Here is a 27,689-nt window from a genome sequence, read left to right on the forward strand (position 1 = left end):
AATCAAACAAGGGGAGTGGTTGTGGGGGTGGATCTGAGTATTGAAGACAATGCTGCTGAGCTGGATGGACTTGGGAGATTGACATTTCCCACCGGTGGTCATCCAGGACAATCTCACTGCCCAGCGGCTTCTGCAGTCCCAGCACAATGTCTATACTGTCATTATCTTTCCTTCCCACTTCCTAAGAATTGTACAGCCAATCCGGTCTACAATCTACAGTCAACGCGTCTCCAAAGATGTGCAGGTTGGGTTGATTGGCCATGGTAAATTGCCCCTTAATGTCAGGGGGACTAGGAAGATAAATATGTGGGGTTATGGAGATAGGGCCTGGTTGGGATAGTTGCTGGCGCAGGCTCGATGGGCCAAATGGTCTCCTTCCGCACTGTAGATTCTATGACTGTATGGTAATACAAAATGTTGATTCTCAGGTGGAGTTAACTTTTTTTTCATTTAGTTGCTTTTTTTTATTCTTTCACTGGAAATGGGTGTCACTGACTCAGCCAGTACTTATTACACATCCCTAATTACACTTGAGAAGGTGGTGGTGAGCTGCCTTCTCGAAACAGTCCTTGAAGTGTAGATACACCCACAGAGGGAGTTCCAGGATTTTGATCCAGTGAGAGTGAAGGAACAGAGATAGATTTCCAAATCAGGATGGGGAGGAGAATGGAGGCGAGTCTCCAGGAGATGGGGTGTTCCCAGGTATCTGTTGTCCTTGTCCTTTGAGATGGTAGCAGTCGTGGGTTTGGAAGGGGCTGTCTGTTGTCTAGTTCAGTTTATGTTGAGTCTAGTTTAGTTTAATTTGTCCTCTTCCTGATGGCAGGATTTATCCATTTTCTTTTTACAGCTTTGTGCAAAGCTCCCCTCTACCTTCAGTGACAGATTTCCTGGTGTACCCACCCCGAGTCCCACCTTCAAACCCACCCTTCACATCTTGCGTCCCTTTTCTCCCTTCTTCATTTAAGTGCTTGAGAAGCATCCCATCGCGAGAGGCGCTATATAAATGCAAGGTTAAATATGTACCTGTTGTGCATCTGCCCACTTCTCGCTGTTTTCCTCTTCAAGAAGGTTGCTGATGATTTGAAAGAAATTCTGGGGAGAAATGGTATAACTCAGTTAAATCTTTGAAAGTTAGCGCATGCATGCAAAACAGAAACAAAAATGTGGTTACTTTGACCATTAAACATGTCTTAAAAAAGTCAATTGTTCATAATTCACCGCTCAAATACTTCATCAGAGCCTGAGTTCCAGTTTCCAATGATAAATTGCAAAAGCTCGAGTTTAAAGGAAAATCGCTGAGTAATTCCACATTTACAAAATGCATTTACGCTCTGACAAGATTTAAGAATGTTGACATGTGTAACATAGAAAAATAGGAGCCGGTGTAGGCCATTTGGCCCTTTGAGCCTGCTCGGCATTCATTATGATCATGGCTGATCATCCAATTCAATAGCCTAATACCCTCCCTCCCACACTGCACCACCTCCCACCCCCTCCGCACCATTTTGTTTGATCCCCTTCGCCTCAAGTGAAGTATAGGACTACTCTATTTTCAGTGCTGACCTATAATGAATAATAAGGGGCTGGACATTTGGCGGAGAGCAGTGCAGTGAAGTTGTTCAACCATTGACAACACTTCTCCCCCCACCTCCCCCCCCGCCCCGTCCCAGATTGTAGTAATGGGGGCATGTATAGACAAGGGTCCACATCCACTGAGTCAAAACAAGTGTGTTCACCTCAGGGACATGCTTAAACATGACAGCGGTACTCCGCTGTCTCGGCAAGGCCCAAACTGGAACCTGTACCTGCTCTCCGCAGCGTGGAAACATCTCCCATGAATCATAAAACATGACCTCCAACATCTGGGAAGGACATCAGAGGAATGGGCTCAAATTTCTGTGTCCGTTCAATGGTGGATCCAATGGTGGCTGCAATTTCTGGTTCCCCAACCACTCCCACCCCCTCCATCCCATCCCTCCGGTCCACCTGCCCCATCTGTTGAGATTGTCTACGTTTCCTCCCTCCTTGGCCATCAGCCACAGGCAGAATTTTCCAGTCCCATCCGCCCAGAGGCCAGACGTTCCAACCCGAGGTCTACAGACCTTTCAATAGTCAAACAGTCCATCTCGCCCACGATGATTCCCAAGGCAGGCGGGATTGGACAATTCACCCTTTTGACCCAAGAATCTGTAATTGCAGGTGATAGGCATTCACTTGCTTTGCGAATTTTAAATGCAGGGCAGGGGCTAAAGGAGCAGCTGGTGACATCTTGAGAGCATCCGCTGCTTTGTTTTCTCTGAATGTAGCCAAATGAAGTAAATGCTTTTGGAAATAGCTGGAGTTAAGGTGGAGGCTATCTTCAGGAGCTGGTTTATCGATGGAACATAGGGGAGCATTGCTATGGCAACAGCTACAAGGGGGCAATAGGGCACGATCCAGGGAATGGTGAGCAGGTTTTAAAATGATTCTTGTAGGAAATATATAGTGGCACGTTTCCCTTCACTAGAGGCCATACTGGCTGAGGTTAACAGTGTTCCTTCTGACACAACACCTGTTAGGAGAAAGATTTCAGCACAAATACTTGGTTTGTGAACATGACTTAGTGCCATTTACCCGCTTTTCCCCATACCACTGCACATTAATTCTATTCAAATAATTATCTAATGCCCTCGAGTGCCTCGATTGAACCTGCCTCCACCACTCTTCCAGGCAGTGCATTCCAGACCCCAATCACTCGTTATGCAGAAAAGCTTTTCCTCACATCATATTTGTGAATCAATTTAAATCTGTGCCCTCTCATTCTTGAACCCGATTGAGCTGCTTTTGGAGCTTCTTTTTCACTTTTGTTCATTTAACTTTTGCTCCATATTGCTTACACTGTCTAGCAAGTAGGGATATTTTGTGGGCATATTTATTAATGCCCCCATGATAGTTCAGTCAGGTTGATGTCTGTGCTGTCATGGAGATTATTATGTTTTATTAATCGCTCACAATTCCAGGTTAACCCTGGCAAGGTTGGCAACCCCGTCAATGGGGCATTCACTCAACCAGGTTACCTCCCAGCTTATGAAAGCAGACATTCCTTCCTGTATTTACAATGGTAAATTTCAGCATTGTGGTAGACAAATCCCCTGGGCCAGATGGCATCCATCCCAGACTATTGAGGAAGACAAGAGAGGAAATTGCTGGGCCTCGAACAGAAATCTTTGTTTCCTCGTTGGCCACAGATGAGGTCCCAGAGGGCTGGAGGATAACCAATGTTGTCTTGTTATTTAAGAAGTGTAGCAAGTATAACCCAGGTAATTACAGGCCAGTGAGCTTGACGTCAGTGATAGTGAAATTGTCAGAGAAGATTCTTAGGGATAGAACCTAAACACATTTGGAACTGAATCGGCTTATTAGGACACACAGCATAGTTTTGTAAGAGGGAGGTCATGTCTCACTAATTTGATTGAGTTTTTTGAGGAGGTGACAAAAATGATTGACAAAAGAAGAACCATGGATGTTGTCTACATGGACATTAGTGAAGCACCTGACAAGATCTCTAGTGGCAGGCTGGTGCAAAAGGTTAAATCACATGGGATTCCGAACTGACATGGCCATAGAAGACAAAGGGTAGTGGTGGAAGGGTGTTTTTCCTGAATGGAGGTCTGTAACTAGGGGTGTTCCGCAGGGATCAGTGGCGAGACCTCTGCTGTTTGAGATATATATATATATATAAAAATGACTTGGAAGAAACTGTAGCTGGTCCGATTAGCAAGTTTGTGGATGATACTAAGATTGTTGGAGTTGTGGGTGGTGATGAAGATTGTCAGAGAATACAGCAGGATTGGGCGGAGAAATGGCAGATGGAATTTAATCTGGACAAATGCGAGGTGATGCATTTTGGTAGATCCAATTCAGGTTGGAGCGATAAAATAAAAATGGCAGAACCATCAGGAGCATAGACATAGAGAGAGATCTGGAAGATCCTTAAAAGTGGCAGCACAGGTGGATAGGTGCTGAAGAAAGCATGTGGCATGCTTGCCTTCATCGGATGGGGCATCGAGTATAGAAGTTGACAAATTATGTCACAGTTATATAAAATGTTGGTGAGGTCACATTTGGAATACTGTGTCTAATTCTGGTCACCACACTACCAGAAGGATATGGAGGCTTTGGAGAGAGCACAGCATAGGTTTATCAGGATGTTACCTGGTATGAAGGAATTAGCTACGAGGAGAAATTAAACAAACTGGGATTGTTCTCCCTGGAAAAACAAAGGGTGGCCTGATAGAAGTTCATAAAATTATGAGGGGCATGGATAAATGAACAGTTGGAAGCTTTTTCCCAGGGCAGAAATGATAATTACAAGGGGGGCACAAGTTCAAGATAAGGGGGGAAAGGTTCAGTAGAGATGTGCGGGAAGTTTTTTTTACACATAGGGTGATGGGGGCCTGGAATGCACTGCCAAGTGAGATGGTTGAGGCAGTTACATTAGCGACATTTAAGAGTTATCTGGATAGACACACGAACAGGCGGGGAATAGAGGGATATAAGCAGTTGTCTAGATAGGACAACATGATTGGCGCAGGCTTGGTGGGTGTTCCTATGCTGTGCTGTTCTTTGTTCTTTCTAACATTGACAAAATAATATTTATTTTAAGAGGCTCGAGGTATTACCTGTACATCGTCGGATGAAGGGACATAACTTGCTCTTTTGAATGTATCAGTAACATTTCGAAGAATTTCAACGCAGGCCAGTAGATCCCCACCATAGAAGTTTCTTCTCTGTGTTAAATCCAAGAGGGTTTTTGTTACTTGAGACATGCCTTCACCTGCCAGTGTCCTTTGTCCCTTTGCAAGATGCTCCTTTACCTAAATGAAACACATACATGAAATGCAATAGCAGGAATAACCCAAAGCAACTTGTTTCTCTTTTCTCCTCACTGAAATGTGATGGACTGAATGGCCTCCTTCTGTGCCCTAATGATGCCTCCTGAAGTTACTGACTCCCCTCTGGTCACTCCTTCACACTATTTCACTGTGACCATGATTCATTTTTGATCCATTTAGATATTTAAATTCAGTGAACACCAGTATCACTGGTGTTACGAAATGTTACAAAATTAGAACTCAGTCCTAATCGAACTTGATGTCCATGCACACATGGATTTTTGATTTGATTTGATTTATTATTGTCACATGCATTAGTATAGAGTGAAAAATATTGTTTCTTGTGCATTGTATAGACGAAGCACATGGTTCATAGAGAAGGAAAGGAGGGTGCAGAATGAAGTGTCACATTTATAGCTAGGGTGTAGAGAAAGATTAATACAAGGTATGTTCATTCAAAAGTCTGATGGCAGCAGAGAATAAGCTGTCCTTGGGTCAGTTGGCATGTGTCCTTAGACTTTTATATCTTTCTCCTGACAGGAAAAGGTGGAAGAGACTATGTCCTGTGTGCGTGGTATCCTTGATTATGCTGGCTGCTTTTCCAAGGCAGTGAGAAGTGTAGACAGAGTCAATGGATGGGAGGCTGGTTTGTGTGAAGGACTGGGCTATGCTTATAATCTTTTATAGTTTCTTGCAATCTTGGTCAGAGCAGGAACCATAGCAAGTTGTGATATATCTGGAAAGCAAGCTTTTTATGGTGCATCTGTAAAAATTGGCGAGAGTCACAGCAGATATGCCGAATTTATGTTCTTTTCGATAATGCAGGCGAGTAACTTGTCTGATCATTCTTTAATTTGGACACCAAGAAGCTTGAAGATCTTGACCATTTTCACTTTATTGCACCATCCTGACTTGGAAATACATTGCCGTTTCTTCACTGTCACTGGATCATCGTCCTGGAATTCAGTACCTAACAGCATTGTAGCTGTATCTATGCCACATGGATGTAGCAGTTCAAGAAGGCAGCTCACCACCACCTTCTCATATAAATGCTGGGAAGAGTAGGAAGTCTCACAACACCGGGTTAAAACCCAAGTGTTGTGCGACTTCATACAGTGCCCACCGCAGTCCAATGCTGACATCTCCACATCAATAAATGCTGGTTTAGCCAACAATGGAAGAAGCTGGAGTCAGCCATGGTCACAGCGTTGTTCTTGGGAGCTTGCTGTGTGCAAAACGGCTGCAACATTTTCTACACTACAACACTGAAGGCTCATCGACACTACTTCATTGACTGTTAAGAGTTTTGGAACATCCATGGCCATGAAAGGTGCTGTATGAATGCAAATCATTTCTTTCATTTGGCAGGATTTTACAGCCGCACTCGAGCGAGACTGGAAAATCCTGCCCGAGGTCAACGGACATCTCCATTGCCTGCCCCTCGCCCGCTCCGATTCCATGGCTAGTGGAGCAATAGAATTCCGATGACTGTGTTTGTATCCTTTGTTGGAAGGTTAAAAGTTCCTCAATATGCTCTGATCTGTGTGGAATGAATAAGGGATGAAACACGTCACTGGGAGACACATCACTGAGGTGTACGCTGACTGAAGACCTTCCTGCATTTTCATGTTTATATACACTCCGGAGAATGAAACCTCTGGTCCTCACTCACTTGGTGCACCCACTGATCTCCGATGCACCACCCACCCTCTGCCCTGTGCCAGTTCCTGTTCTCTCATCATCACCACCTATCTCTGGTCCCCTAAGAGTCATTATCCTCCCCACCCACCAACTTCATTTCAGTCTATCTCCCGACTCAGCTTTCACTTCCCCAAGGGTCAGTGCCATGGCCAGCAGTGAAACAGCCTTGGTTGACCCTTCCTCAGAGAACTGTTGGCACTGTGCCAGCTCTCTTGCTTCAGGAGTAGGTCATCTGGCCCCTCGAGCCTGCTCCGCTATTCAATAAGATCATGGCTGATCTTTTCGTGGACTCAGCTCCACTTACCCACCTGCTCACCATAACCCTTAATTCCTTTACTGTTCAAAACTTTATCTATCCTTGCCTTAAAAACATTCTATGAGGTAGCCTCAACTATTTCGCTGGATAGGGAATTCGAAAGAATCACAACCCTTTGTGTGAAGAAGTTCCTGCTCACCTCAGTCCTAAATCTGCTCCCCCTTACTTTGAGGATATACCCCCTAATTCTAGTTTCACTCGCCAGTGGAAACAATTTCCCTGCTTCTATCTTATTTATTCTCTTCATAATCTTATATGTTTCTATAAGATCTCCCCTCATTCTTCCGAATCCCAGTGAGTATAGCCCCAGTTTACTCAGTCTCTCCTCATAATCCAACCCTCTCAACTCCGGAATCAGCCTAGTGAATCTCCTCTGCACCCCCTCCAGTGCCAGTATATCCTTTCTCAAGTAAGGAGACCAAAACTGTACACAGTACACCAGGTGTGGCCTCACCAGCACCTTATGCAGCTGCAACGTAACCTCGCTGTTTTTAAACTCCATCCCTCTGGCAATGGAGGACAAAATTCCCTTTGCCTTCTTAATTACCTGCTGCACCTGCAAACCAACTCCTTGTCATTATTGCACAAGGACACCCAGGTCCCTCTGCACAGCAGCATGCTACAATTTTTTACCATTTAAATAATAGTCCATTTTGCTGTTATTCCTACCAAAATGGATGAGCTCACATTTACCAACATTGTATTCCATCTGCCAGACCCTCACCCACTCACTTAGACTATCTATATCCCTTTGCAATCTTTCAGCATCCTCCGCACACTTTGCTCTGCCACTCATCTTGGTGTCATCTGCAAATTTTGACACACTACACTTGGTCCCCAACTGCAAATCATCTATGTAAATTGTAAATAATTGCAGTCCCAACACTGATCCCTGAGGCACACCACTAGTCACTGATTGCAAACCAGAAAATGCACATTTACCCTACTCTTTGCTTTCTGTTAACCAATCCATGCTAATACATTACCTGTAATACCGTACACACTTATCTTACGCAGCAGCCTTTGGTGCGGCACCTTGTCAAATGCCTTCTGGAAATCCAGATACACCACATCCACAGGTTTCCCATTGTCCACTGCACATGTAATGTTCTCAAAGAATTCCACCAAATCTGTCAAACATGACCTGCCCTTCACGAACACATGCTGCGTCTTACCAATGGGACAATTTATATCCATATGCCTCGCCATTTCTTCCTTGATGATAGGTTCAAGCATTTTCCCTACTACAGAAGTTAAGCTAATCGCACTATAGCCTTTTATCTACCTCCTGTTGTTTTCCAATCTGCGGGAAGCACCCCAGAGTCCAGCAAATTTTGGTAAATTACCACTAGTGCATTTGCTATTTCCCCCGCCATCTCTTTTAATACCTTGAGATGCATTCCATCATGGCCAAGAGACTTGTCTATCTTTAGCCCCATTAGCTTGCCCAATATTATCTCTTTCATGTTGTGTTCATCTCTTTCATACATCAATGATGATGAAGTAGAAATGGTTCAAGAGCTTCAAGTTTTCAGATGTCCAGATCACCAACAACCTGCCCTGGTCCTTCTGCATTACGCTACAACTAAGAAAGCCCACTAATGCCTCCATGTTCTCAGGAGGCTAAGAAAATTCGGCACGTGTGCTATGACGCTCACCAATATTTACAGATGCACCATGGAAAGCATCCTTTCTGGATATATCACAGCTTGGTATGGCTCCTGCTCTGACCAAGACCGCAAGAACTATGAAGGGTCGTGAACGTAGCTCAGTCTGTCACACAAACAAACCTCCCATCCATTGCCTTGGAAAAGCAGTGAGCATAATCAAGGACCCCACGTGCACTGGACACTCTCTCTTCCACCTTCTTCCGTTGGGAAAAAGATACAAAAGTCTGAGATCACATGCCAACCGAGTCACCTTCTTCCCTGCTACCATCAGACTTTAGAATGGACCTACCATATATTAAGTTGATCTTTTTCTACACCGTAGATATAACACTACATTCTGTATTCTCTCCTTTCCTTCTCCCCTGTGTACTCTAAGAATGGTATGCTTTGTCAGTATAGTGTGCAAGAAACAATATTTTTCACTGTATCCCAATGCAAGTGATAATAATAAATCAAATCAAATACTCCAGCATCATGATATTTGCTGGGAATTTCCCACAATCTGTTATCTTTTCAAACTGGGAATAACTGCAGGAATTACATTGATGACATTCAACCATTAATGGATTTAGGAATAAAGGAACATATGAAAACTGGAACAGGAAAAGGCCATTCAACTCCTGAAGCCTATCTCACCATTCTATCAGGCGATGGCTGATCTGTATCGTAACTCCATCTACTTGCCTTGATTTTGTGACCCTTGGCCAATAGAAATTTAGCAATCTCAATTTTGAAATTTTCAATTGAGCCCCAAATTCAGAAGCCTTTTGGGTAGAGAATTCCAGATTCCAGTTCCCCTCTGCATGAGGAAATACTTCCTAACATCACTTCTGAACAGTTTGGCTTGAGCGTTAAGGTCATACCCCCTTGTTCGAGAGTTTTTTCCATTCATCACAAGAGCAAACCACTTCTCGCCATCAACCCAACCAAATCCTTTCACCATCTTCACCACCTAAATTCTATTATCTTTTCATCTTCCATATTCAAAGGAATATAAACCTAATCAATAGCACAGTGGTTTTTACTGCTGCTTCACAGCTCCAGGGACCTGGGTTCGATTCCCAGTTTGGCTCACTGTCTGTGTGGAGTTTGCACATTCTCCTCATGTCTGCATGGGTTTCCTCTGGGTGGTCCAGTTTCCTCTAAAGATGTATGGGTTAGGTTGATTGGCCATGTTAAAAATTGCCCTTGGTGTCCTGAGATGCGTAGGTTAGAGGGATTAGTGGGTAAATATGTAGGGATATAGGGGTATGGCCTGGGTGGGATTGTGGTCGGCACAGACTCAATGGGCCAAATGGCCTCTTTCTGTACTGTGGGGGTTTCTACGGTTTCTATTTAGAACCTAATCTATGTTGGGGTGACGGTGAACTAGAAATCCAGAGACCCAGGGTTATGCTCTGGGGACCAGCTTCAAGTCCTACCATAGCAGATGGTGGAATTGGAATTCAATGAAAATCTGGAATTAAATGTCAAATGATGAACCATGAAACCATTATCCATTGTCACAAAAGCTCATCTGGTTCATGAATATTCTTTAGGGAAGAAAAACTGCCCTCTTACTTGGTCTGGTCCACAGATCTACAGCAATGTGATTAATAGAAGTGCAGGAGGAGGCCATTTGGCCCATCAGGTCTGCACTGCCTCTTCAAAAGAGCATCTTACCCGGGATCACTCCCCCCCACCACACACACACCTGTATCACTGTAACCCTATATATTTACCATGACTAATCCATCTAATTTACACCTCCTAAGAGGCAATTTAGCATGACCAATCCACCTATCCCTACAGTGTTGGAGGGAACCCATGGGGAGAATGTGCTAACTTCACACAGTCACCCGAGGCCAGAATCAAACCCAGGTCTCTGGCGCTGTGAGTTCAAGGAAGAATTAAAAAAAAACTGTAATCTCAGAATTTAAACCCTGTATCTTTCTGGTAATATGAAATAACATGTTCGATATGTTGCTTATTTGGAAGATTCTTATCAGTTTTGCCAAGCAGCTCCACACTGACTGCAAAACACATCTTTCATTCTCCTCTCTCCTGTGAAAGCGTCGAGCTATTTGGCAAACCTAACCTGCTACACCATTGCTCATTGCTTAACAAGTCAGGGCACTGTTAGAGGATGTTTTTCACGCAGATTTATCTTCAGTTTAAATATGGAAGAGGATTGCTTTGATTTCTGTCTGGCCTCAGTACAAGCAAAAAGTACTGCGGATGACTTTGCACCTACTGTATGCTGTAAGTATCGGTACTCGTTCGAAATGCATCTCGCAAAGCTGGGTGGCTCCCAGTAGGCAATCCCATTCCGATCGAGCGAGCAGCGTCTGCTGGTGGTGCCTGCGAGTCACAGAGAAAAGTTAAATTAAATGGCAGCACCGACGGGGTAATGCAGAGGTGGCCAATCAGAGTCAATAGCCTGTTAAATGCAAGTGCTAAGTTAAATCAATTGATCCCCATTTGTTCAGTATGAATCATCTGACAAATAACATGCACTTAAAACAATTGACTGGCATTGGAAAAATGGATAGATTCTTCACTTTTTTATACATATAAGGAGCTGGAGTGAAATATTTGTCTCTGTCACATGGATGAATTTTGGGCGTTTAAGGTATCTCCCACAGGTTGGGGCAATTAAATCAGCTCTTTCACATTACCTGTTGCATTCAGTGGACACCGGTTAAACACAAAGTCTCCAGCTGCTGTTCTTCTCCACACCATGGCCATCAGATAATCCTCAGGGCATATCTCGTAAGGTGCTGAATCAAAAACCAAACCAACACCAGTCAGACACCAGCAACACATGATTCTAAAATGAGGCAATACCGGAGAAAACTGGCCCCATTCTGTTCGTACCCCCTCTTTGAAACGGCCAGCCAATTTGCTCGCCTGCCCCGTTCTTTCACCCTCACCTTGCCAATCATTCCTCTTCAAGTATATTTCTAAAGCCCAGTGAAATATCATCATTGAATCTGCTTCCACTGCCCGACCAGGCAGAGCAGTCCACATTATAACAGCTCTCAGAAATTTTTACTACCTAATCGGGAAGTGGTTGGCACCGCTGCCTCACGGCGCCAGAGACACAGGTTCATTTTCAGGCCTCGGGTCACTGTCTGTGCAGAGTCTGCACATTCTCCCCATGTCTGCGTGGCTTTCTCCAGGTGCTCTGGTTTCCTTCCACAGTCCGAAAGGTATGCTGATTAAGTGCATTGGCCGTGCTAAATTCTCCCTCAGTGTACCCGAACAGGCGCCAGAACGTGACAACTAAGAGATTTTCACAGAAACTTCATTGCAGTGTTAATGTAAGCCTACCTGGAATCATTCAGCCCAACGAGTCTGCACCGGCCACAACCCCCATCCAGGCTCAATCCGCATAACCCCATGCATTTACCCTAGTTAGTCTCCCTGACACTAAAGCAGCAATTTTAGCACGTCTTTTGAGCTGTGGGGGGAAACCAGAGCACCTGGAGGAAACCCACACAGACACAGGGAGAATGTGCAAACTCCACACAGACAGTGATCCAAGCTTCCTCTCTCAAGTCTGTTCATGGTTTTTGAACATCTTTGTTATATCGCCTCTTGATTCTCTGCTTGAAAGGGACCCATGCACAGGCATCCGATATATACGGGGACAGGCACTCGGGCATATACGCACAGGGAAAGCCTTATGCAGGGTAATGTATTTATAGCAGCAAACATATATTAAAATATTGATAGAAAATAAGTGGGATTTTCTCAGAAACTTCAATGCAGTGTTAATGGAAGCCTACTTGTGATATTAATAGATAAGTTTCTAACTTTGTTCTCCTCTTCGAATGTTCCCTGCTCTTAGTTTATCATTGAAATGAGCTTTGTCAGCCTCCCAGTAGCTAAACAGCAACATTGTATAAGCAACTTACTCAATTGTGATCAGTCACAGAATTGAACTCAATTCAGTTTTGTTGTACAAAAATCAAAAAACAAAGAACACAGCACAGGAAACAGGCCCTTCGGCCCAACAAGCCCACGCCACCATCTTAACATTGTGAGTGCCCTCTTTTACCTATGACCTTTGCCTCTGCCTACTGGACTCCACAATAAAGGAATTATAACCAGATTGAGGGACGCCTAATTTAGGGACAATTTGTTCACACCAATCAGCCTAAGAGCACATTTTTGGGGTGTGGGAGGAAACCGGATTGTCACTGGTGATTGTGCAGCACTGCCATGTACATGTGTAGGGGGCATTGTAGACAACCTGGAAGAGCAGTCTTAAAGGTTCTCTCTCTCTCCTGATCCTACAGGCACAGAGGTGTCCCAATGTGTGTTTCATCTTGTCCCAACGGATGTCACGCCAACTACGTGTCTGACCTGGGCCAGTCTGATCTCTGTGGCTCAGAACCACTTTTGCCCGTTTCTCTTGACTCATCAAACTGCCAGGGTTGGCTCTGCCGCTCTGCGGTTGGCACAGAATGGGAGCCTGGCATCTGCCAATTGCACAGAGAGCTGGGCGGCACGGTAGCACAGTGGTTAGCACTGCTGCTTCACAGCTTCAAGGTCCTGGGTTCGATTCCCGGCTCGGGTCACTGTCTGTGCGGAGTTTGCACGTTCTCCTCGTGTCTGCGTGGGTTTCCTCCAGGTGCTCGTGTTTCCTCCCACAGTCCAAAGATGTGCAGTTTAGGTTGATTGGCCAAGCTAAGAAATTGCCCCTTAGTGTCCAGGGATGCGCAGGTTCGAGGGATTAGTGGGTAAAGTATGTAGGGATATGGGGGTAGGGCCTGGGTGGGATTGTGTTCGGTGCAGACTCGATGGGCCGAAGGGCCTCTTTCTGCACTGTAGGATTCTATGATTCTATGAGAGGTGGGTGGGGACTGGAATCTGGGCTGCTCTATCACTCCCCCTGCTGGACAATTCCAGCGTGTCCTGGGAGAAAATTTCCCAATACCAACTTGCTGCTTTGCTCACTAATGATAAACAGCAAGCGCTCAGAAAAACAAGAGAAAGTGGTTTACATGTAAACCTCTCACCCCCTTCACCGAGGTGCGCTTCAGTTAGACTGCTAGCTGTGACTGTCCCTGAGACTGACCCACCCAATTCAGCCCATCACTGCTACCCCAGGGTACAGAGGTCACGTCAGCTTGGTCCTCAGTTTGAGGGGTAGAGCTGGCCAGAACAGCGTCTTTAAGATGATTCGCACCAAAGGCCCCTTTCTGGCAATTTCTGAACACAGGAGCCAAACAAGTGACCGCTGCAAATAAGGTTACGGGCGGGATTTTAGGGTCTCGCTCATTCCGAAACACCCGAGGTCAACAGACCTTTCCAAGATCAGCCCCTCACCTGCTCCGATTCCCACGGTGGACGGGCTGGTAGAATTCTGACCTTCGTGTCTGAGTTCCACAAACACTCAGAAGAATTACTTTGCGTTCCACCTCCTCCTCTATTTCATTTGTTTGAAAATAATAATGAGGACCTCAATGCATCCGATCTGCCTTGGAGGAGTTGGATGGGCCTGTTTCCCCAGGGAGAGGCATTCTATTGAGGGTATATTTTCTCAGAACCCAGTCCTGTCTAACCCTCCCAGGTCTCCAATACTGAGCTCAGTGTGAGGGATATTCCTGAAGGCCTCAGCGCAATGGAAACCAGCCCACTGTAAATTTAACCTTCCCAGGCAGTGTAAGCTAGTGCATCAGGGTTCCAACGTGCACCAACCACTCCCTCCTACCTTCCCTGATAATGGAAAGTCTGACTTATTATCTGTTCACTAACTTTGTCCAGCATCACTTGGACACTGAGTGCAGTGTAAAAAAAACACAGCAGGAAATCGAATCTCCCGATTACAAAGCTAAGCCAAACAACCTTGGCATGAGCAGCAGAGTCTGACATCCCATGAGCAGGCAGAATAATCTCAAAGAGCACAGTTGAATGCAGTTAATCAATGAGCAAAGGAATTGAGGTTCATCCGTGTTTAGAATCATAGAATCCCTACAGTGCAGAAGGAGGCTATTCAGCCCATCGAGTCTGCACCCAACACAATCCCATCCAGGCCCTATCCTTGTAACCCCACACATTTTCCCTGCTAATCCCCCGACACTAAGGAGCAATTTAGCATGGCTAATCAATCTAACCAGCAGATTTTAGTACAATGGGAGGAAACCGGAGCACCCGGAGGAAACCCATGCAGACGTGGAGACAACATGCAAACTTCACCCAATCACCCGAGGCCGGAATTGAACTGGCTCCCCACAGACAGTGACCCAAGCCGGGAATCAAACCCAGGTCCCTGGAGCTGTGAAGCAGCAGTGCTAACCACTGTGCTACCGTGCCGCCCAAAATATGTGCGAGGTTAGGTGGACTGGCCATGCCAAATTGCCCCTCGGTGTCGGGGATTAGGAGGGTAAATATGTGGGGTTGCGGGGATGGGATAGAACAGGGCCTGTGTGGGATTGTTGTTGGTGCAGGCTCAATGGGCCAAATGGCCTCCTTCCTCACTGTAGATTGTATGATTCTGAATAATAACTGATGGGAGGTTCCACGGTTTTTCCAGCAGTTTCGACAGATATTCCCATTTCTCAGCAGTCTAGACAGATGTCTCCCAGGGTCTTAGAAGTCTAGCCAAATTTTCCCATCTCTCAGCAGTCTAAACAGATGCACCCCAGTTGATTAGCAGTCTAGCCAGATGTCCCCAGGTCACTTAAAAGTCTAGCTATATGTTCCCCTGTGTTGGAGTGGTATCTTTTTGGCAGCAGTCTAAACAAATGTGTCTGTGTCACATGGGCAGATGTGCCCAAGCCTCTTTTCAGACCGGACATGTGAACCTTGGTGTTCTGGCCAACAGGACAGATGTAACCACTCTCCCAACAATGCAAACAGAGGCGCCACAGTCTCACTGCACTGCAGACAGATGCACCTTGTCAACAAGCATTGTAAACAGATGTGCCCCATTCTCACCCAGAGAAGGAGGTCTTTGACAGTGTTGCACCTCTTCAGTATCGCATGGACTGCCAGCCTGGGCTTTGGGTGCCCGAGTGGGTTTCGAACCCACAACGGGAAGCTTGAGAGCGTGACCAACCGAGCCAGGGGCGGTGTTAAAATCTAGCGTTGTTTGTGTTTGGTTACTTGATAAAAGTACGACCCAAGGAGTGGGCCTCTTACCAGGACACCTCTGTTCACTACACTTCTGAATCTCTTCCCCAAGTCCTTCACAAGGCTTCCCAGTGACCGCCAGGCCCTGGCACACTCGGATCCTTCTCTGCCAGCCTCCGTCGCAAGACTTCGAACATCCACTCCAATGGCCCCAGGGATTCCACTTCCCGTTCTCTTTAACACAAAGGTTAAATAGAAGAAGCTGTATTAAAATTAAGACGGTAAAACCCTGCAGATGAATAAATTGCGTGAGGATGGAATTGACCAGTGTGTGACTCCCGAACAGTTGTGGCTGGTGAGAACCCAATGGGCAATCGGAAAACCGCTGTAGCTGAGGCTAGGGTAACAGTAAAGCTATGAGATTGCACGGTTAAACTGGAAAACAATGAGTGTTGTATAACATTTGTATTGTTAGCTGCGCAGGGTGCATTCACGCTCTGACTCACCGCTTCCTTTGCGAAACGGAGGTGGGAGTGTTACAGAACACTCAGGGTTGCTGTGGCAACATGCAATTTTTTTTACTTGCACACCGTAGCCCAGAGCTGTGGGTAGCGGGCAGGATTTTCCGGCCATCCATGCTGACGGGATCTTCCAGTCCTGCCGACGGTGACCCCCCCCCCCCCCCACCCCCCCCACCGTGGGTCCCCCAGTGGCGGAAGATGAGAACAATGAGACACCCCACTGACAGCGGCGGGACTGGAAAATCCAGCCCAGTGAACAAAGAAGAACAAAAACAGCCCGGGAAACAGGCCCTTCGGCCCAACGAGCCCGTGCCGCCATTTTAACATTACCAGTCCCCCCCCCCTCCACCCATGACCCTTATCTGTTGTTTATGGCATTCCACATTGATGGAAACTAATTTAGGGACAATTTATTACCTCCAATCAGCCTAAATAGCACATCTTTGGGGTGTGGGAGAAAACCGGAGCACCTGGAGAAAACCCACGCAAGCACGGGGAGAATGCGCAAACTCCCACAGACACTTGGCCCAAATCCATGTGTCTGCACAGCAAACAGTGATAGTCACTGAGCTGACGTGTTGCCCAGCATCTGGTCCAGTTTAAGCACACGCTAATGACATGAAGCACTAGGCCAATCTCGAACATCCAAGAGCAGCCCAAGTACGACCCATCGCGTGTATGCCCCTCGTTGGACAACAAGGCGGACCGACTTAAAACCTGTGAATTAAAAGAGAAATGAGAAAGAGAAAGAGAGAAAAGAGAAAGAGAACAGTGATGGGAGAGGCTTCAATATTCTTTCCATTGTAGGGCTGACCAGGAGTCTCCCCCAACCTCACTGCCTGCCGTGAGAGTGGAGATTTACAGGTCGATGCTCCACCTGTTTGACTGTGTTTGGCTACCAAGTTCTGGTGTGGGACAGAGCTCAAGGGGTGGGACGCTACCCACTGCACTACAAGACAACACAATTCAAAACATCACCTGTCAGAAAGATAATGGGGGTCTTTAAAGATCAGCAAGAGACCCCTCATCTCGTTAGTTTTATAGACTCAGTAATTGTGTTCCTCATTAGCGGTCCCTGGCTTTGATGGTTTACCTTTACTGCCCCTTGGAGTGAAAACACTCAGTCGTTCTGTTATCCTTCAGCTCAGTTGTGGGTTTGGATGATGTGAGGGGGATAGAATATAAGAGTAGGGAGGTCTTGCTGCAACTGTACAGGGCACTGGGGAGGCCGCAGCTGGAGTACTGTGTGCAGTTTTGGTCGCGGCACTTGCTGAAGGATGTATTGGCCTTGGAGGGAGTGCAGAGAAGGTTCACTAGGCTGATACCGGAGATGAGAGGGTTGGCCTATGAAGAGAGATTGAATAGATTGGGTCTGTACTCATTGGAGTTTAGAAGGATGAGGAGGGATCTTATAGAGACGTATGAGATAATGAAGGGGATGGATAGGGTAGAGGTAGAGGGATTCTTTCCACTTATAGGATAGCAGGACTAGAGGGCACAGCCTCAAGATAAGGGGGGCAGTTTAGATCGGAGTTGAGGAGGAACTTCTTCACTCAAAGGGTGGTGAATCTCTGGAATTCTCTGCCCGTTGAAGTGGTGGAGGCTACCTTGCTGAATATATTTAAGTCACAGGTAGATAGGTTTCTGATAGACAGGGGAATTAAGGATTATGGGGAGAAAGCGGGAAAGTGGAACTGATCCACTTCAGATCAGCCATGATCTTATTGAATGGCGGGGCAGGCTCGAAGGGCTAGGTGGCCTACTCCTGCTCCTATTTCTTATGTTCTTACGATAAGGTTCAGCTTTGCCAAAACCTTTAAACTCTAACCCCAGACAGGGTAGATGCAAGAAGGATGTTCCCGATGGTGGGAGAGTCCAGAACCAGGGCTCACAGTCTGAAGATATGGGGTAAATCAATTAGGACTGGAATGAAGACTCACAGAATTTACAGTGCAGGAGGAGACCATTTGGCCCATCGAGCCTGCACCGGCAACAATCCCATCCAGATCCTATTCCCATAACCACACATAACCCCTCCTAGTCCCCCTGACACTAAGGGGCAATTTACCACGGCCAATCAACCTAACTCGCACATCTTTGGAGTGTGGGAGGAAACCCGAGCACCCGAAGGAAACCCGTGCAGACATGATGAGAACGTGCAAACAGACACCCAAGGCCAAAATCGAACCTGGCTCCCTGGCACTGTGAGGCAGCAGTGCTAACCACTGTACCACCTGTAATAGCTTCACTCAGAGAATGGTCAACCTATGAAATTAACCACAACAGAAAGCAATTGAGGACAACACGTTGTAGGCAGGATTTTGTGGCCTCGCTCGAGCGTGATTAGAAATTCCTATCTGAGGTCAAAGGGCATGTTATATGTTTTTAAAAAGCAGTTAGGTATAGGGCTTAGGGAGAAGGGGATCAAAGATACGGGGGGGGGGGGGGCGGCAGAAATGGGATCACCCATGATCATAATGAATGGTGGAGCAGGCTCGAAGGGTCCACTTCTGTTCCTATTTGCTTTGTTTCTGTGTTTGCGTGCATGACAAGGAAGAGTTTTAATAAGACCAATCACATGCTACAGAGAGGCTACTTCCAGTAACGTGCAACGTCTGTTAATACTAGGCCATCAGGTCTGTGGTACTCAAACCATTTGGAAGAAGGTACATAGGTCAGAGAGAGAAGTGGGTAAAGTTAAAGTGACGTAAGGATGAAGCAGGCAAGATAAATGAGACAGATTGAAGTGTGCCAATACCAAATTAAATCGATCACTGTGAACGACTTACAGACTGCTTAGGAAGGATATGTTTAACATTAGTACAAAGGAACTTGCAACCAGAGACATTGCAATTACACAGCAGGAAGAAGACAACATAAATACAGACATTTGCTAAAGTTTCTGTTAAGCTACTGTTGCCTCTGAAAAGTTCCTTGGCCATCCAGGCAGCTATCCCTGTGGCTCCCTGATGTATGACTGATAGTCCATGGTTTTTCCAGCAGTTTTGACAGATGTTCCCCATTTCTCAGCAGTCTAGACAGATGTTTCCCAGGGTCTGAGAAGTCTAGCCAAATGTTCCCATCTCTCAGCAGTCTAAACGGATGCACCCTAGTTGATTCGCAGTCTAGCCAGATGTCCCCAGGTCACTTAAAAGTCTAGCTACATGTTCCCCTGTGTTGGAGTGGTATCTTTTTGGCAGCAGTCTAAACAAATGTGTCTGTGTCACATGGGCAGATGTGCCCAAGCCTCTTTGCAGACTGGACATGTGAACCTTGGTGTTCTAGCTGACTGGACAGATGTAAGCACTCTCCCAACAATGCAAACAGAGGCGCCCCTGTCTCCAAGCAGTGCAGACAGATATGCCACAGTCTCACTGCAGTGCAGACAGATGCACCTTGTCAACAAGCATTGTAAACAGATGTGCCCCATTCTGACTGCAATGCAGACATGCCGCAGTCTCACTGCAATGTAGACAGATGTGCCACAGTCTTACTGCAATGTGGACAGATGTGCCGCAGCCTCACTGAAATGTGGACAGAAGTGCTACAATCTCACTGCAATGCAGACAGATGCTTCCCAATCTCACTGCAGTTTAGACAGATGTGCCCCAGTGTCACTGCTCTGCAGACAGATGTTTCCTAGTCTCTTTGCAATGCAGACAGATGTGCCACAGTGTCACTGTACTGCAGACACATGTTCCCCCGCGTCACTGCTGTTTAGACAGATGTGCCCCAGTGTCACCGCGATGCAGACAGATGTGCTCATTTCCAGTTTTTATGACATCATTCTCAATTGATACACTATGTATACAGTATCCCTGTGATACCTGATTAGTTTCCCTCCCAGATTTGTCACTGGACTTTAAAAATGCAATCATGATTATCTCAACCTCCCTGTTTAAATATTCAGTCTAATAAACTATTGGGCTATATTCATAATTCTATTCTGCATTGACAATTGTTGTGTACAGGAATGAGTTAAATGCATTAGCAGAAAAAAAACCCCTTCCTTTCAAACAAAAAAGCAGTCTGTTAGATTTTTCTGTGTGCTGGATGTAGGAAATGATAACATTGGTAATACATTTTGCTTTGAACGATTCCGCTGCCTGTTACAGTCCTGCCAGGGTATCGTTTCACCATTTTGAGAATCTGCCTTCAGAACAGCTCGCCCTCTGCTGGGCACGTGTTAAACTACACTGTGTAGTTCAGTACCATCAACGGTACGTCTGAATTTGCTTCAGTTTACTGCAGGTCACATTTCCCCAAGGAAAACTGCGTGCATTTTCAATCTATTATTGTAAACTGTAAAGTCACGCTGCGGTTCTCCTTTGCTCTGTTTTTTCTCGTTCTTCAGAAACCTGCCAAACCAAACTCCCTCCACCCGTCCCCTCCCGGCCCAACAAAACAATTGCCCGAGTTCTCACCCTCTGTCAGTTCCCACTGGAGACGGAGCAGACTAAACACACGTACCTGTACAGTCGGAGTTAAAGCATTCTCTGCTCTCAGCCCAGTGCCCTCTGCACTCTGAGCCACCGTGGGCGGCGGCAGTACACTGCCGGGTTCGCTGCTGTGTCCCATTGGAGCATGTCACTGAGCAATCTGTCCAGGGACTCCATTCCTTCCACTGTCCATCCACTGCAGAAAGTACAGGGATACATAAAAAAAAATACACTTTCAACCAATTGGCTGCCAGTTAGTCGGAGGGAGGCAACGGTCTTAGTGGTGTTATCGCTAGACTATTCATTCAGAAACTCAGCTAATGTTCTGGGGAACCACAGCAAATGGAATTTGAACTCAATAAAAAATATCTGGAATTAAGGATCTACTGATGACCACAAAACCATTGTCGATTGTCAGAAAAACCCATCTGGTTCACTAATGTCCTTTGGGGAAGGGAATCTGCCATCCTTACCTGGTCTGGCCTACACGTGACTCCAGAGCCATACCAATATGGTTGACTCTCAACTGCCCTCAAAAGGGCATCTAGGGATGGGCAATAAATAAGAACATAAGAAATAGGAGCAGGAGTAGGCCATCTAGCCCTTCGAGCCTGCTCCGCCATTCAATAAGATCATGGCTGATCTGAAGTGGATCAGTTCCACTTTCCCGCTTTCTCCCCATAATCCTTAATTCCCCTGTCTATCAGAAACCTATCTACCCGTGGCTTAAATATATTCAACGAGGTAGCCTCCACCACTTCAATGGGTAGAGAATTCCAGGGATTCACCACCCTTTGAGCGAAGAAGCTCCTCCTCAACTCCGTTCTAATGCTGGCCAGGCAGTGATGCCAATGTCTCACGAATGAATAAAAAAAAAAGTCCCATCAATACTGTTGATTTTAGCTTTGTTCAGTATTCTTTTTGACCCATGAAGCCACAGCTGGAGTAGTGTGTGCAGTTCTGGTTGCCACATTATCGGAAGGATGTGTCTACACTGGAGTGGGTGCAGAGGAGATTCAACAGGATGTTGCTTGGATTGTTTTCGTTGGAATAGAGAAGACTGAGGGGCGACCTGATTGGGATGTTCAAAATTATGAGAGGCATGGAAAGGGTGTATAGGGAGCAGCTGTTCCTCTTAGTTGAAGGGTCAGTTGTGAGGGGACACGAGTTAAAAATGAGGGATAGGAGGTTTAGAGGGGTATTTGAGAAAAAACTGTTTTATCCAAAGGGTGGTGACAGTCTGGAATGCGCTGTCTGGGAGGGTGGTAGAGGTGATTGCCTCACATCCTTTAGAAAGTATCTTGATGAACACTTGGCACATCATAACTTTTCAAGGCTATGGGCCAAGTGCTGGCAAATAGGATTAGGTGGACAAGTCAGGATCTTTCATGCATCGGTGTAGACTCGAAGGGCCTCTTTGTGATTCAGTGACTTGTCCTTCTCATACTAATTTCAGTTGCATGGATAGATTGGAGAAGATGGGACTGTTTCCCTTGGAGAAGAGAAGATTGAGGAGAGCTGTTCAAAATCCTGAGGGGAACAGAGTAGGGAGGAGAAGGATTGAGAATCGGAGGACAGCGATTTAAGGTGATAGGCAAAAGAAGCAATTTAATTTGCTTTATTATTATCACACGTATTGGGATACAATGAAAAGTATTGTTTCTTGCGCACTATATAAAGTACACTGTTCATAGAGTACATGGGGAGAAGGAAAATGAGAGTAAATGATAGAACTAGAGAGAATGCTGGAGACAGCTCACAAGAAGTCACCTTGCTCTAGCACCATCTTAAATTTTTTTTTTAAAATTAGTGTCACAAGTAGGCTTACATTCACACTGCAATGAAGTTACTGTGAAAATCCCCAGGTCGCCACACCCTGGCACCTATTCGGGTAAATTGAGGGAGAATTTAACATGGCCATTGCACCTATCTTTCAGACTGTGGGAGGAAACCGGACCACCCAGAGGAAACCCACGCAGACATGGGGAGAACATGCAGACTCCACACAGACAGTAGCCCAAGCCAGGAATCGAACCTGGGTCCCTGGCACTGTGAGTCAGCAATGCCTAACCACTATGCCACTCTGGGGACACAATGAGAAACATTTTTACACAGCGCGTGGTTTGGATGCAGAGTGTGCTGCTTGAGAGTGTGAAGGAGGCTTATTCAATCCTGGCTTCAAAAACAGAACTGGATTATTATCTGGAAAGGAAACATTTGCAGGGCTACGAGGAGATGGCACGGTAGCACAGTGGTTAGCACTGCTACTTCACAGCTCCAGGGTCCTGGGTTCGATTCCCGGCTCGGGTTGCTGTCTGTATGGAGTTTGCACATTCTCCTCGTGTCTGCGTGGGTTTCCTCCGGGTACTCCAGTTTCCTCCCACAGTCCAAAGATGTGCGGGTTAGGTTGATTAGCCATGCTAAGAAATTGCCCCTTAGTGTCGAGGGATGCGTAGATTAGAGGGATTAGTGGGTACAATATGTAGGGATATGGGGGTAGGACCTGGGTGGGATTGTGTTCGGTGCAGACTCGATGGGTCGAAGGGCCTCCTTCTGCACTGTAGGATTCTATGATCTCTATGAGACGGCGGGTGGGTGGGACTAGCTGGATTGCTCTGCATGAAAACGATAGATTGAATGGACTCGTGCACAGCAACCATTCTGTGGTTTTAATTTCTGGCAATTCATGCTGGGCTGGTATTCCACTATAAGCACTGTCATTCTGGTTATTAGTTACTGAGCAAAGTCCTTCTACCTGTGTAGTGAGTGTATTCAATGTGTTTGCCATCACCATAGCCAGGAGTAATCCTGTTGAATACATCACCTTCGCAAATGGAGTCTGAAAGCTTTCACCTGTTTGAAATACAATGTTGGCAAGTGTGAGGTTATCCACTTTGGTAGGAAGAATAGTAGGAAGGACTACTACTTACAGGGCGAAAAGCTACAGCATACTACGGTGCAGCGGGACCTCGGGGTCCTTGTGCATGAGTCACAAAAACCCAGCCTACAGGTGCAGCAGGTGGTCAGGAAGGCACATGGGATGCTGGCCTTCATAGCGAGGGGGATTGAATATAAAAGGGAGGTCTTGCTGAAAATGTACAGGGCACTGGTGAAGCCGCATCTGGAGTACTGTGTGCAGTTTTGGTCACCGCACTTGCGCAAGGATATTTTGGCCTTGGAGGGAGTGCAGAGGAGGTTTACTAGGCTGATACCGGAGTTGAGGGGGTTGAACTATGAAGAGAGGCTGAATAGACTGGGCTTGTACTCGTTGGAGTTTAGAAGGATGAGGGGGGATCTCATTGAGACGTATAAGATGATGAAAGGGATGGATAGGGTAGAGGTTGAGACGTTCCTCCCGCTCAGAAAAGACAGCAGGACTAGAGGGCACAGCCTCAAGATAAAGGGGGGGCGGTTTAGAACAGAGTTGAGGAGGAACTTCTTCACTCAAAGGGTGGTGAATCTCTGGAATTCTCTGCCCGTTGAAGTGGTGGAGGCTGCCTCGCTAAATATTTTTAAGTCACGGGTAGATAGGTTTTTGGTAGGCAAGGGGATTAAGGGTTATGGGGAGAGAGCGGGAAAGTGGAACTGAGCCACTTCAGATCAGCCATGATCTTATTGAATGGCGGGGCAGGCTCGAAGGGCTGGATGGCCTACTCCTGCTCCTATTTCTTATGTTCTTATGAAATCCCTCCATGGCCTTGCTCCTCCTTATCTCCTCCAGTCCCACTCCCCTCTGAGATGGCTGCACTCCTCCTCCTCTCACCTCTTGCACGTGACCGATTTAAATCTCTCCACCAATGACAACCATGCCTCTGGCCTGGGCTCTAGGCTTTGCAATTCCCACCCGGAATCTCTCCGCCTCCTGGCTCATAATTCCTCCCTTAAAATGCTTCTTAAATCTTGCCCCTTTGACCAAGTAATAGGGACCCCACTCTGAAGATCTCCCTTTCTAGATTGGGTGTCAAATGTTGTCCAATAATGTCCCTACAAAGGACCTTGGGACATTTTACTGTGATAAGCCTGAATGCAAGCTGTTGTCTCTGTCGCCAAGCAATAATCAGAAACAGGTAACCATACTTCCGAATGGTTCTTTTCCAATCAGAGCTGGACTCTGTTACCCATTGGAGGAGCAGCATTAGAGTCTCAGTGTTAGCAATAATTCCAGTCACTGGTTAGAATGAGGCTGTAGTTCCCTCCAGTACAGCCTCTCCTAGCACTGAAGATGAATGTTCGTGCTTCTGATCTACATAAGCCTCTATTCACTGGAAGTAGATATAATGAGGTCTATGTCCATATGCAGCAAGATCGGAACAACATCCAGGCTTGGGCTGACAACTGGCAGTAATCGGCCTCGCAGGTGGAGGATGTGCTCAAGAAGGTGTATGGTGTGCTAGCCTTCATTAATCAAGGGACTGAGTTTAGGAGTTGGGAAGTAATGCTGCAGCTTTAAAAGACCCTTGTCAGACCCCACTTGGAATACTGTGTGCAGTTCTGGTTGTCTCACTACAGGAAGGATGTGGAAGCTATTGAGAGGATGCAGAGGAGATTTACAAGGATGTTGCCTGGATTGGGAGGCACGCCTTATGATGATAGGTTGAGGGAGCTGGGACTCTTCTCCCTGGAGAGACGAAGATTGAGAGGTGACCTGATAGAAGTTTATAAAATGTTGAGAGGTAAAGATAGGGTGGATTCTCAGAGGCTATTTCCCAGGGCTGAAATGGTCGCCACGAGAGGACACAGGTTTAAGGTGCTGGGGAGTAGGTACAGAGATGTTAGGGGTAAGTTTTTCACTCAGAGGGTGGTGAGTGAGTGGAATAGGCTGCTGTTAGTGGTGGTAGAGGCGAACTCGCTGGGGTTTTTTAAGAGACTTCTGGATGAGTACATGGGATTTAGTGGGATTGAGAGTTATAGATAGGCCTGATAGGTATGGATATGATCGGCGCAACTTGTGGGCCGAAGGGCCTGTTTGTGCTGTAGTGTTCTATGTTCTACGTTCTAATGTTCGCACCACACAAGTGCCTGGAAATGACTATCTCCAACAAGACAGAATCTATCCATAGGCCCTTGACGTTCAATGGCATTATCACCTCTGAATCCACCACTATCCTGGGGGTTACCAATGACCGGAAACTGAACTGGACTAGCCATATAAATACTGCAGCTACCAGAGCAGGTCAGAGGCTAGGAATTCTGCAGTGAGTAACTGATCCCTAAAGCCTGTTCACAATGTGCAAAGCATAGGTCAGGAGTGTGACGGAATACTCTTCACTTGCCTGGATGAGTGTAGCTGCAACAAAACTCAAAGCTCAGTAACATCCAGGACAAAGCAGCCCACTCGATTGGCACCCAATCCATAAAAGTTCACTCCCTCTACCATTGATGAACAGTGGCAGCCGTGTGTACCATTTACAAGATGCACTGCAGGCACTCATCAAGTCTGCTTCGAGACCACTTGCCAAACCCTACCAGCACTACCATCTAGAAGGACAAGGGCAGCAGATACTTGGGAAAATAACCACCTGGAAGTTCCCATCCGAGTAACTCACCATCCTGACTTGGAAGTATGTGGCGGTTTCTTCACTGTGGTTGGGTCAAAATCTTGGGACTCCTTCCCTAACAGCACTGTGGGTGTACCCACACCTAAGGGACTGCAGCGGTTCAAGAAGGCGGCTCACCACCACCTTCTCAAGGTGAGAATTCGAGAAAGGCAATAAACGGTGACCTAGTCAGTGATGCACGCGCCTCATGAATGAATATTTTGAAAACATGCAGCAAAATATTTCCTCGTTGTGTGTGCAATTTGGAAATTCCACAACAAGCAGAAGATTAATGTTGTGCTCTGTGAGTTGATACTATAACATAATTGACCTAAACAAGCTCATTAAAGTTATAATTATACCCTCTTTATTTCTTCAGGCAACACATGTCTCCTTTCCTCCACCACCCAGTAAGGTTTTGGCAGCCACCAGCTAATCAGGAATATAGACATTGTACTGTAGCAGAGGACTTGAGAATGCAATGATAATACATGCGAGTAAACATTCTTTGGAAAGGGATGGTAACAGTGACTAGGCTGGTTTTCGTTTCCGTGGTGATTGACGCAGTCTGCATTCAGACTTTACAATGTCAGTAACGATGCATAATAAAAAGTGCAATCTATTTTGGGCACCTCTAGGTGTTCATGTTCCTCTGGGCCCTCTACTTGCTGGTGAGACAGAATCTGAATCATAGAACATAGATCCCTACAGTGCAGAAAGAGGCCCTTCGGCCCATCGAGTCTGCACCAAACACAATCCCACCCAGGCCCTACCCCCATATCCCTACATATTTTACCCTCTAACCTATGCATCCCAGGACACTAAGGGACAATTTTAGCATGGCCAATCAACCTAACCTGCACACCTTTCGACTGTGGGAGGAAACCGGAGGAAACCCACGCAGACACGAGGAGAATGTGCAAACAGAGCCAGGAATTGAACCCAGGTCCCTGGAGCTGTGAAGCAGCAGTGCTAACCACTGTACTACCGTGGCGCTCCCAAATCTGGGAGCATTGTGCACAGTTTTGGTCACCTTATCTAAGGAGGAATAAATTTGCCAGCAAGGAAGGTCAGCAGACTAATCCCTGCAGTGGCAGTTCGAAGTTTCGAAGAATAAGAGGAAAGCTCATTGAAATTTACAAAATCATTCCAGGGTGTCTCAGGGTCGGTGAGGATCGGATGTTTCCCCTGGTTGAAGAGTCTTGAACATAGGAATAAGATAGGTCATTTAAGAGCAAGTCGGGCAGCATGGTGACACAGTGATTAGCACTGTTGCCTCACAGCTCCAGTGAACTGGGTTCGAATCCCGGCTTGGGTCACTGTCTGTGCGGAATCTGCACTTTCTCCCCGTATCTGCGGGGGTTTCTTCCGGGTGCTCCAGATCCTCCCATACTCCAAAAGATGTGCAGGTTAGGTGCATTGACCATGATAAATTGCCCCTTAGTGGCAAAGGCACTAGCAGAGTAAATACACCGGGTTATGGGGATCGGGCCTGGGTGGGATTGTGGTCAGTGCATGTCTGATGGGCCGAATGGCCTCCTTCTGCACTGTACGGATTCAATGATTTCT

General features: G+C 46.3%; 1 protein-coding gene across 1 annotated transcript in view; it reads right to left on the reverse strand.

The window, feature by feature from the left end:
- adgrb3 (adhesion G protein-coupled receptor B3) overlaps window positions 1-27,689 on the reverse strand; it is a 791,427-nt gene that overhangs the window by 393,053 nt on the left and 370,685 nt on the right. The window contains exons 6-11 of the mRNA XM_080191979.1: window positions 20,615-20,779; window positions 15,693-15,857; window positions 11,219-11,320; window positions 10,795-10,901; window positions 4,662-4,856; window positions 1,024-1,092 (exon numbers count right to left, since the gene is read on the reverse strand). Of these exons, the coding sequence (XP_080048105.1) occupies window positions 1,024-1,092; window positions 4,662-4,856; window positions 10,795-10,901; window positions 11,219-11,320; window positions 15,693-15,857; window positions 20,615-20,779 (803 nt within the window). The remainder of the gene's footprint in view (window positions 1-1,023; window positions 1,093-4,661; window positions 4,857-10,794; window positions 10,902-11,218; window positions 11,321-15,692; window positions 15,858-20,614; window positions 20,780-27,689) is intronic.

Source organism: Carcharhinus amblyrhynchos, chromosome 7, assembly GCF_965287045.1.
Source record: "Carcharhinus amblyrhynchos chromosome 7, sCarAmb.v2.hapA, whole genome shotgun sequence".
Taxonomy (NCBI): Eukaryota; Metazoa; Chordata; class Chondrichthyes; order Carcharhiniformes; family Carcharhinidae; genus Carcharhinus; species Carcharhinus amblyrhynchos.